Below are 10,525 nucleotides of genomic sequence, written 5' to 3' on the forward strand. Positions count from 1 at the left end.
TGTCTGTGTCTGTGTCTCTCTAGCTCTCTCTGTCTGTGTCTGTGTCTCTCTAGCTCTCTCTCTCTAGCTCTCTCTCTCTCTCTAGCTCTCTCTCTCTCTCTAGCTCTCTCTCTCTGTCTCTCTCTCTTCTCACCATACAGTGGTCTCCGCTACTGGAACCGTTTTCATTGACCGTGCCATAATGCACCCTCGCAAACTGACTGGCTGTGGCTTTTGATGTGTTATAATTTCACCTGAAACTGACTGGCCTTCATGTCCCTGTCATCCCCTCTCGCAGACACAAAGTACGGCACTCTGTAGCCCAGCTGGCAGCTATCATCGTCAAGCATGAAACGCCCGAAAAGTGGCCGCAACTGCTTCAGTTTATAACTCAATGGACGAAAAGCAGTGTTCCAGAGGAGAGACAGGTGGGTAAAGGCTGCTGTAGGCAGATTGATCAATCAATCTGATTCCCTAGCCAGCAACACGCTGCCCTTTTCATTCCAGCCATGAGGAGATTTAATTTGCAAATGTTGGAAAGAGAAGTGACCCCAAAAAGAAGTTGTGCTTTTCCGACTTCGGTCTAGAATCTGGGAAGGCAAGTAGTGAGGATGACACGTGAGTGTTCAGAGAGATAGAGACGGGCTAAACTTGGCTGATGTAACCTGGGGAAATGTGAGGTTCTGCACTTTGGCAGGAAGAATAGAGGAGCTGAAGATTAGCTAAATGGGGAAAGACTGCAGAACAGAGGGATTTGGGAGTTCTTGTGCATGGATTACAGACAGCTGGAATCCCAAGTTCAGCTGGTCGTGGGGAAGGCAAAGGGAATGGAGTATAAATATCGAGAGGTTTTTGCTAAAACTGTACAAGGGACTAGTCACGCCACAGCTGGAATACTGCAATCAGTTTTGAGGCCCCTTATCTAAGGGGAGGCAGTCCAGAGAAGAGATCCTGGGGACGGAGGGACTGTCTGATGAGGAAGCAGGGTTGAGTGGGTTGGGGCCTGTACCCATTGAAGTTTAGGAGAATGAGAGGGGACCCGATTGAAATGTACAAGATCCTTGGGGGTAGGGGGGGGAGAAGAAGGTGTGGAGAGGTTGTCTCTCCCCTTGTGTGGGAGAGTCTGACCCAGAGGGGCATCATCTCAGAATAAGGGGGTTGCCCACTAAACACAGAGTTGGGGAAGAATTTCTTCTCTCAGAGGGGGAGCGAGTCTGTGGGGTTCTTTACCGTGGTGGGGGGTGGGGGGACGCGGTGGTGTTGTGTGTGGAGTGGAGGGGGTTGCTGTCAAGGTTGGGTCATTGAGAATATTTGAGGCTGAGACAGAGAGAGATTTTTAACAGGAAGGGAAATTGAGGGGAAAATGGTAGGAAAGTGGGAGTTGAGGATGTCCATTGAATGGCAGAGCATGTTTGATAGACTTAATGACCTTCTACTTCTGCATCTTGCAGTCTGATCTGATCCTAACCTGACATGTCCTTGTGTTTGTTCTCACGCGAATGGTTGTAGCCGGATGTCCTCGGTTAAGGGTCGGCGTCAGGTCACAAGCCCTCAGGCAGTGGTAACTGGTCTGTTTTCTCTTTTGGTTCGGGGCTTCAGGTCGGAATGCTGTTGCTGAGCACTGTCGTGGACATTAGTACTGAGTCCTTCAAGCGGCATTTTCGCGAATTGATGCGTCTCTTCCATCAGACTCTGGAGGACCACGACAACCCACTGGTGGTCTTCTACACCATTCAGACGCTGACTGCCGTGGTGTCCTACATGGGAACAGATGAAGTGGTAAGTCTCGTGTGGCTGAGACAAAGTGTGTGACCTTTGTCAAACATTATGTCATTCGTTTCAGTGACGGTACATGTGTCAATCATGCAAGTGAGGTATTCACCTATTCTGATTTTTAATTCTGATCGTTGCAAGAGACTAATCTCACCCCAGGTCTGGCTCTGAATCTCTGCTGTGAAGTACGATTTGGCCTCCGGCCTCCTGTCGAAACAAGGTCAGGAGTTTACAGACAAACAAGCAGACGGGGCAATCTGCTGTTAGATTTTATGACTCGAGTTGCGGGACAGATAAGACCATTTTGTAGTTTAATTGTCCAAGATCAATGCTGTGAAAATAAACTGGCTCTGGGGCTTTATGGGTCAAGCAACAGTTCTGTGCTTTAAATTGGTTTAAGCTTTGTAACTCCTCGCTTTAAGGAGCGGCGGTCACTTCCTTTTTAAAGCACATCTGTAACTGGCTTGAAAATGATGTCTGTAATTCTTGTGGCTTGGGGGAAGCTGCAGCACAGAGGGATGTGGGGAGTGTTTGTCGATTAAATCACGAAAAACTGGTGCCCAAGTTCAGCGGGTTGTGGGGAAGGCAAAAGGAGCGTCAGCCTTTATTTCAAAGGGAACGGAGGGTAAAATCAGGGAGGTTCTTGCCTACATCATCTCCACAAAGCATAATCTTCCAAAATAAATTCTCAACGTGTGTTTGAGTAGATCTGTTCCCACTGAATCCATGGAAGCCCGTTGGGCAGATTTTTAAGGGCTTCGGAGGACATTCAGGGTTGTGGTAAATTTTAATCTGGAACGTCTAAAGGTGGTCAGGCTTATCCATTTGTAACCTGTTGTCTCCCCAGCCTCTGTTTATGATCGTTATCCCCACACAGATTGTCCTTTAGTCATTAATGACACACACTTCGTCTGAAATCATTGTTCCCGCAGACTCTTGCTTATTTCCCAAATGTATAGGATGTGGCGTTCCTCTGTAGCTGTGGGGTGATTTGCCTTTCAAATTTGCAGGGCGGAACACTAGCCCTAACAATGAGATATGATGCCCTTTTCTGTTCCCAATGCAGAACTTGATGCGCCCTATGATCCCAAAGCTGTTGATTGCAATCCAGACCCTCATTCAGCACAATCAGGTAAGCAGGCCGGCAGCACGGGAAGCTGCAAATTGTTCCCTGTGACATTGACCGGCCGGTGGGACGGAGAGACAAGTGTCAGATGAGATTCAACGCGGAGAGTGTGATGTGATTTATTTTGCTAAGAGGAGCATTGAGACCGTGTAAGTCTGCGTGTGCAACTCAAAAAAGGCAGTGTGAACTGAGGGGACTGGGTGTATGTGTGCTTAAATCATCAGAGGTGGCAGGATAGGACGAGATAGCAGTTATTAAAGTGTGCAGATGCCTCTGTTTTATTAATGGGACAAAGAGTGCAAGAGCAAGGAGGTGTCGTTGAACTTGTATCAAACACTGGTTCATCCTCAGCTGGAGGATTGTGTCCAGTCCTGCGCCCGGCACTTTCAGAAAGAGACGAAGGCATTTCGAGAGAGTGTGGAAAAGATGACTGAGAACGACTCTGGGATGAGGGCCTTCAGTGGCTTGGATTGGAGTATGTGGGAGGGGTCTAGACAGAGGAGAGAGGGAGAAACTTCCCATCGGCGGGAGGATCAGGAATTGAAGGGACACGGACTGGAGGTGATCGGCAAAAGCAGTAGCAGTGACAGGAGAAGAAACGTTTTCACACAAGCAGTCGGGGTCCGGAGTACACTGCCCAAGAGCGTGGTGGAGGCAGGCTCTGTCGAGGCTTTCAAGAGGAAATTGGATCAGTTTTTGAAAAGACAGAACGTGCAGGGGGTTATGGAGAGATAGAAGGGGTGAGGTGGCATCAGTTAGAGCTGGATCACTACCTCCTGCGCCATTTGGTGAGCTGCTTTTCATTATCGACTGGGGGGATTGTGCCTTTTAAGGAAAGTCGGTTATTTTTTAAAATCCGTAATAAGGTTTTGGCAAGGCAGGTATTTGTTTCCTGTATATTTGGTGTATTCCCATGTATTCAGCGGTGGCAGATGATGACTTGAACGGTTCAGCAAGAGGCAGCAAGTAATTTTCAGGCCAGTGATTATAGACCATGCTCATGGATTTTGACGACTACTGTTGCACGGTGTTGACAAATCTGACTCCTGTTCCTTTTGCTTCCCCCATTCTCCTGTCAGGATCAAGCCAGTGAGGCGATGGAAGTTTTCGATGAGCTGATGGAGAGTGAAGTATCTATTATTGTGCCATACTTGTCGCAGATTGTGCATTTCTGCCTGGAGGTCAGTCCAGCAATCCTGTTGTACCACGAGCTGTGAATTTCTCTTTATTCCTTCTACACCTTCCCAACTCTTCTCTTTTCACCTCGTGTTGCGGTGAGATGATGCCAGTAGCCTCCATTTGGTTGTTTTTTTTCAAATGTGAACCTTCCAGTTGGGAATGGTTTGAATATTGGGCCGTACGTTCTTCTCAGGCTGAGGTACGGTGTGATAAATGCTTTAGTTGGAATCTAGACCCGTGCTGTACCCTTCCTCAGACTGTGTAGAAGGGGCTTTACCCTGTATTTAACCCCGTGCTGTCCCTGTCCTGGGAGGGTTTGATGAAATTTCATTAGAGGCAACAGCATGAAGGTCATTGAAATCCGCACCCAGAAAGATCCCAATGTACTTGTTTCTAAAGATTTATATAGCATCTCGGGATTACACAAAATGCTTTACTTTGAGAAATTTTGCATTTTAAGGTGTCCTCACTGCTGTAATGTCGTAAATGTATTAACTAAATTACACACCACAAGGTCTGAAAAGCAGCAATGGTTCACCAGATATCAATAATGTCAATTAAGAGATAAATATTGGCCCTGGGGAGAGTCCATCTGTTCTTCTAGAAATAGTGTCTTTTATGTCCAGCTGAAAAGTCAGGTAGTGCCTGATCCGAAACCTTAAAGGGACTGTCGATGGACTGTAGTTTGAACCTGATTCAGAGGCCAGAATGCTATAGCTCCATCCTCTGTCTGTTTGCCCATCAAAATAAGAAACAGTTTAAATTTCGGTAACAGCACCTTACAAGCCCTGAACACTGGGATAAGGAAGCTCAGATTGTTCCATCCTTACGATAAAGAATGCAGATGCTAATTGACCAACATTTGGAGCTATGGTTAATCATGGAATGAAAAGCATGTCACCTGCAGATCAAAGCTGCTAATGAAACTATGAAATATCCTGAGTGCCTGCAGAAACGTACCTCTCACAGGGCTATATATAAGAAAACTAAAGTTACGTTTGTTCACCCATCTGTAGGTGGATGTGAATTTTGTACAAGCCAGTTCTTACAGCATTCAGCCATGTGCTTGTTCCATATATGCTATCCAGCACAATCTCCTCAAAAATCCTCCAGGCAATCACACTAAAGGAAGCAGTCCATTTTGGCTTTAAGTGAAGGAGTAAAGAAACTAAATAATTTGCAAATGACAGCAATGTGGTGCTTTTTGCCTTTGAAGAAGCTTTTCGGCTAGTGATGTCTTAATGTTGCTCCAATGCCTAAAGTAAAAACAATGTGGGGTTACAACGCTGAAGAATCTTAAGAAATGAAAAAAGATTCCCCTTAAAGCTGCCAAGGTTTCTCTCTAACCTCCTGCAGAAGTACACCCCACTGCTTTCTAGGCCATAAGGCCTGGATTTCCCTCTGCCTGTCAATGTTTCTATTTTTATTACATGGCTTGGTGTGAATGCTTTGCTGGCTCACGCAGTACCTCGGGATGTTTAAGGTGCTGTATTACTGCTTGTCTTTGCTGAGCTAATGGAAGATCCTGAAGATGCTTTTCCTGTTTTGCCCTATTGTAGATTGCAGCCAATGCCATCCTGGGAGACAACATCAGGGTCAAGGCTTTGTCGTGTGTGAGCTTTCTAATCAAACTGAAAGGAAAGGTGAGGGGGGTTTGGATTGTTTAAAAGTTACACTGGGAATTAGGCTGCAATAAATCCAAACTGGGTGAGGGGTGTCAGACAGTGAGATAACGTTTGGAATTGGCTTAAAGTTGAGGTGTTTACCCTGAAAAAGCTCAAGCACCTGCAGGGTTCCACAGAGAACAGTGCTGCCAGGTCTCTGCATCTCACAAGCCTGTTTTTGTTTGGTTGTCATCAGGCAAGAAAAAAGATAAGTATTACACTGGAAAGCTGTGGTAGTATTGGCTAATGCCTTGCGTGTAGATGTTAGTTAGAACTGTATTCAAGCCTCTTTAAAAGGGCTGATTTATCAAGGCTGTATTTCTGAAGCACTCGTCAGATTTTTCACCTGCCCTGCAAGTACGTTAACCTGAGCGGCGCAGCAGGACATGCTTACAAAGTGTTTTGCAAAAACGATCCTGCTGTTCAAATGTTACAATCACCTGGCCCTCACTTCCCTCCACTAAATTAGCACTTGAAACCTCGCTGTTTTCGGTTAGGCTTTCGGTTTGTACTAACACTGTTGAGTAGTGCCTTGGGGATCTTTTGCAGTGTTATAAGTATTACTCCATTGCGGGTTGTTCCCAGCAACTTCACAGTGTGTGCTCGTGAGAGCTGTGGCCACATAATTGCTTTCCTCTTGCTCCAACAGGCCATCATGAAACAGAAGCTGCTCCCTAGTATCCTGAACGTGCTGTACCCCATAATGTGTGCTCCACCACCCGAGGGAGAAATGGACCCTGAAGATCTGGATCTGGAAGATGACATTGAGGATGAGGTGGAGGCTCAGACTCCGAAGCACTTCTCAGCACAGGTACCCAGGAGGAGAGAGTGTCATCAGTGATGGTCACGAGTGCCTGAATAGATCTGGCGGTGAGATAGCTGTGATCAAAAGACAGCCCAACCAAACATTTAAAAATTGAGCCTTCAGCTTAACTTTGTTCTGTCAGTCGCAATTTCCCCTTTATGTCCGAGTCTCAGTCCACGCATCCGGATTCAAAGTTCTGGGCCATTGCTGAATGACAGGATTGAGGGAGCGCCGCGCTGTCGGAGGGTCGGCGCCGAGGGAGCGCCGCGCTGTCGGAGGATCGGCGCCGAGGGGGCAATGCTTGGTTGAAGCTGTTTGAATATATTGTATTCATTGATCTGTATCCCTAGAACATATTTAAGACAAAGCCTGTGGAATGTGAGCTGAATGATCTCACCCATATAATCTTTTTGATCTGAGATGTACTTTTAATAGACAAAACTTTGAAGTGTGTCGATAGCTAATGTTTATACAAACAGCTATATCTGTCATATATCTGCTTTTAACCACAACCCCATATTAAGCAAAACATTCCAACTCCAAGCTTCTGAGAAAATGAAGCATTGTCACTGTGTGGCCTAGGATAGTTGTTAACAGTCTGAAACTTCTGTCTCCTCTCTCTTAGGTGATCGACATGTTGGCTCTCCACCTACCTCCAGAGAAACTTTTTTCCCAGCTGGTGAGTTGAAACCTGAAACTGGATCAGTGGGCCAGGGATGAGCGAAGGCTGCTTGCTTCGAACTTCCTGGTAGAGCAGGCAACAGTGCAGAAAAGCTCAGAGATTTAAGGTTTGCAGTGTTTACCTGAGGGTTCTGGTTGAGTGTAGAGAACGCAGACCAGACGGCCAAATGGCTGACCTACCTACGAGAGTAAGGGGGAGGGAACATGAAACCAGAGAAAGATTGCCTACACAGAGTAGATCGAAGGATGTAAAGAAAGTAGGCTGGGTGGAAACCAAGCTAAGTAAGCAAGACAGAGGAGAGGAGGTGGGCAATATTGCAGTCCAAATGCTGCACAGAATATAGGATTTGAAGCCCATGTCTGGGTCCGACAGTGTCCCAAGTGAAACAGGAGAGAGTTCCTGGGTCAGGTCGCGGGGCTGGGAAGGGTGTCTATCCTGACTGACTTCCATTTTCAAAGTAACAAGTTAACCAAGATTTGGCAGCAGTCTGCTGGCAGAGAGAAAGATGCCCTGTGAGTGTGCAGAGAAGGGAACTTGGGTGTGCATGTGGAAGTCGAATGAGGTTCGATGGGAGAAAAATGTCGTTTGAGGAAGAGACTTTGAAAAATGTATCAAGTTATCACTGTGGCTGTTGGAAGGGAAGCCCGGTGTCGGTCTGTTTTCAGGAATATCTCCGGATGACAGTGTAGGGATTAGATGGGAACCATGTAAAAGCTGTTTTGGCATTGGGAGTTCATCCTTAGTTTCCTTCACAATGTAGTAAGGCTGCAGGGCTGAACAATGGAAGTTGGTTCTGCAACCTCCTTATGTTAAATGCTCAAAGATATTAAAAAGGGAGGTAGTTAAATAGGACTTTGGGAATGGCTTTATCTTTGTGTTCAACAAAGGCTAAACACAATTGGCTGCAGGGATTTTTGAGCAATGGATGAGGGAGTGAGAGGGAGGAAGAAACTCCTCATTCTGCCAATCCCTGGGTCAGATACCACAGAATCCTTGCCCAGGGGGTGTCATTGGGTGAGGGTAGTGGTAAAGTTTAACAACGGAAGGGAGCAGGAATTTGAGGTGAGCATACACCTCTGTCATTGCTGCAGTCATCAAACAAATGGGACTTTGCTGTAAATAGGGTGTGTGCCCAATGCCAGTCACCGTCATCTGATCTGTGTGTCCTGTGTGTCTCTGCGTGTGTGTGTGTGTGTGTGTGTGTGCTATAGACACCACTGATGGAGCCAGCACTGAGGAGTGAGAATCCGTATGAACGAAAGGCAGGCCTGATGAGCATGGCGGTGTTGGCAGAGGGTTGTGCAGACCATATTCGCCAAAAGTGAGTTTATCAACGGGAATATTGTCAAATTGATACTGTTACTGAACCGAAAATATTTGTCTGCACACTGCGGTGTGAACACCCATCAGTACGCTCTGTAACAAGGAGGGACACTGCGGTGTGAACACCCATCAGTACGCTCTGTAACAGGGAGGGAGACTGCGGTGTGAACACCCATCAGTACGCTTTGTAACAGGGAGGGAGACTGCGGTGTGAACACCCATCAGTACGATCTGTAACAGGGAGGGAGACTGCAGTGTGAACACCCGTCAGTACGCCCTGTAACAGGGAGGGAGACTGCGGTGTGAACACCCGTCAGTACGCCCTGTAACAGGGAGGGAGACTGCGGTGTGAACACCCATCAGTACGCTCTGTAACAGGGAGGGAGATTGCGGTGTGAACACTCGTGAGAGTGGACAGATTTGAGTGAAGATTGTTGAGCACCTGAGCTGTTGTGTAAATGTGACGTTCTCACCGTTTGTTTCTCAGACATCTGCATCCCATGCTGCACTGCATGTGTCAGGCCCTGACAGACCAGAGCCAGGTGGTCCGCAATGCAGCCCTGTTTGCCCTTGGTCAGTTCTCCGAGTTTCTGCAGGTAAGGCAAAGCTGTCACAAGTTTCTGCTGAATCTCAGTCCATTGCAGAATGATTCTTACACTTTTATTTTGCTTTTACTGTTTTTCTCTCACTAGCTGCTTTAGCTGGGAGGGAGGGTGAGTGAGAGTTTTATCTTTTTGTAACTTTTTTGTCTTTGTGTCTCCATTGATTCTCTTTGGGGCTCGAGGTGTCTCACTCTCCCTCCCTGCTGCATTGTGTTGCTTCGTGCTCGTGAGCCCTTGCGTGTTACTTTGTCGCTTGCCCGTCAGCTTTTGCACCTTGGCGAAATCATCTTTGTTTGTGATGTCGCAACCCGGCATGTTTTATACCACGCTGCCGTGCCATTCCCGTTCGCGCTGTAATGCCTTCCTTGGCATGATTCAATACTTCATATCATCTGTTTCCCTCCCACCCCACAGCCTGATATCAGTAAATATTCCGACGAGATCATGCCACTCCTCCTGAACTACCTGGGCACTATCGACAATTCAAAGGGTGGTCATCTCACAAAGGCTTATTACGCCCTGGAGAATTTTGTCGAGAACCTGGGTAAGATACCACTTGATATGAATAGCTCCTGTTTGAGACTCTGTCGTGTTCTGGTCCCTTTTGTTTTTTTTTGCAAGATGGTTGTTTTGTTTTCCCTGTTGCTGGCTTCAGGCTGTTACCCCTAACCCTTACCTCCTGTGAACTGAATCTTTAAACTTGTATCTCGATTATATGGTGAACGATTGGTTAAGCTTCATGTGCACACTGGAAACAGTAAAGAACGCTCTTACATTTCCAAATTTGCACGAAGTTGGTTAAGTGCCAACTGATCCCCCGTGTAGCTCAGGGTAAAGTTTACAGTCAGGATGTTACCGTAGAGGGAGCGGCACCGACAGTTCGCCAGAATTGTCCCCGGGATGGTGGGATGAGCTGTGCAGAGATGGGACAAACTGCACCTGTATTCTCTTGGAGAAGAATGAGACATGATTTTGCTGAAACTGAGAAGGTACAGATGTAGGTAAGATATTTCCTCCAATTGGGAGAGCTTAGAATCATGGGGCACAATTTAAAAGTCAGGGAGATGCTGCGTAGATCCGAGATGAGGAGAAGTGATTTTACTCTGAGGGTTCAGGCAGATTTCTGAAGGCAGTGAAGTGTTTGATCAGCTGGGATTGAATTGAATGGCAGGCAGGCTGAACAGATTGAATGGCCTGTTCCCTGTTCCTACTGTTTCTTGTGTAAACTTTCCTCACAATTCGACACTTTCTTAGCCTAAGCATCATGTATTGAATTTGCAATGCATTCTCTCCAAGGTCTATAGATCCTGCTTGAGGTTCTGAGCCCAGTTCAGGTGGGGTCTGAGCAGGGGTGTAATGGACGGTCAGTGCTCTGGGTGGGGTCTGGGCAGG

The 10,525-nt window shown here is 46.8% G+C and overlaps 1 protein-coding gene across 2 annotated transcripts in view; it reads left to right on the plus strand.

Moving 5' to 3' along the window:
* ipo4 (importin 4) overlaps positions 1-10,525 on the plus strand; it is a 38,490-nt gene that overhangs the window by 4,121 nt on the left and 23,844 nt on the right. Inside the window, exons 5-14 of one of the 2 annotated variants that reach the window (XM_048619157.1) lie at positions 278-407; positions 1,579-1,758; positions 2,819-2,884; positions 3,958-4,059; positions 5,617-5,700; positions 6,371-6,532; positions 7,152-7,205; positions 8,420-8,529; positions 9,019-9,127; positions 9,548-9,677. In XM_048619157.1, the coding sequence (XP_048475114.1) occupies positions 278-407; positions 1,579-1,758; positions 2,819-2,884; positions 3,958-4,059; positions 5,617-5,700; positions 6,371-6,532; positions 7,152-7,205; positions 8,420-8,529; positions 9,019-9,127; positions 9,548-9,677 (1,127 nt within the window). The remainder of the gene's footprint in view (positions 1-277; positions 408-1,578; positions 1,759-2,818; positions 2,885-3,957; positions 4,060-5,616; positions 5,701-6,370; positions 6,533-7,151; positions 7,206-8,419; positions 8,530-9,018; positions 9,128-9,547; positions 9,678-10,525) is intronic. The other variant, XM_048619158.1, reaches the window with a different exon arrangement.

The sequence above is a fragment of the Rhincodon typus genome, chromosome 42 (assembly GCF_021869965.1).
Source record: "Rhincodon typus isolate 14 chromosome 42, sRhiTyp1.1, whole genome shotgun sequence".
NCBI lineage: Eukaryota > Metazoa > Chordata > Chondrichthyes > Orectolobiformes > Rhincodontidae > Rhincodon > Rhincodon typus.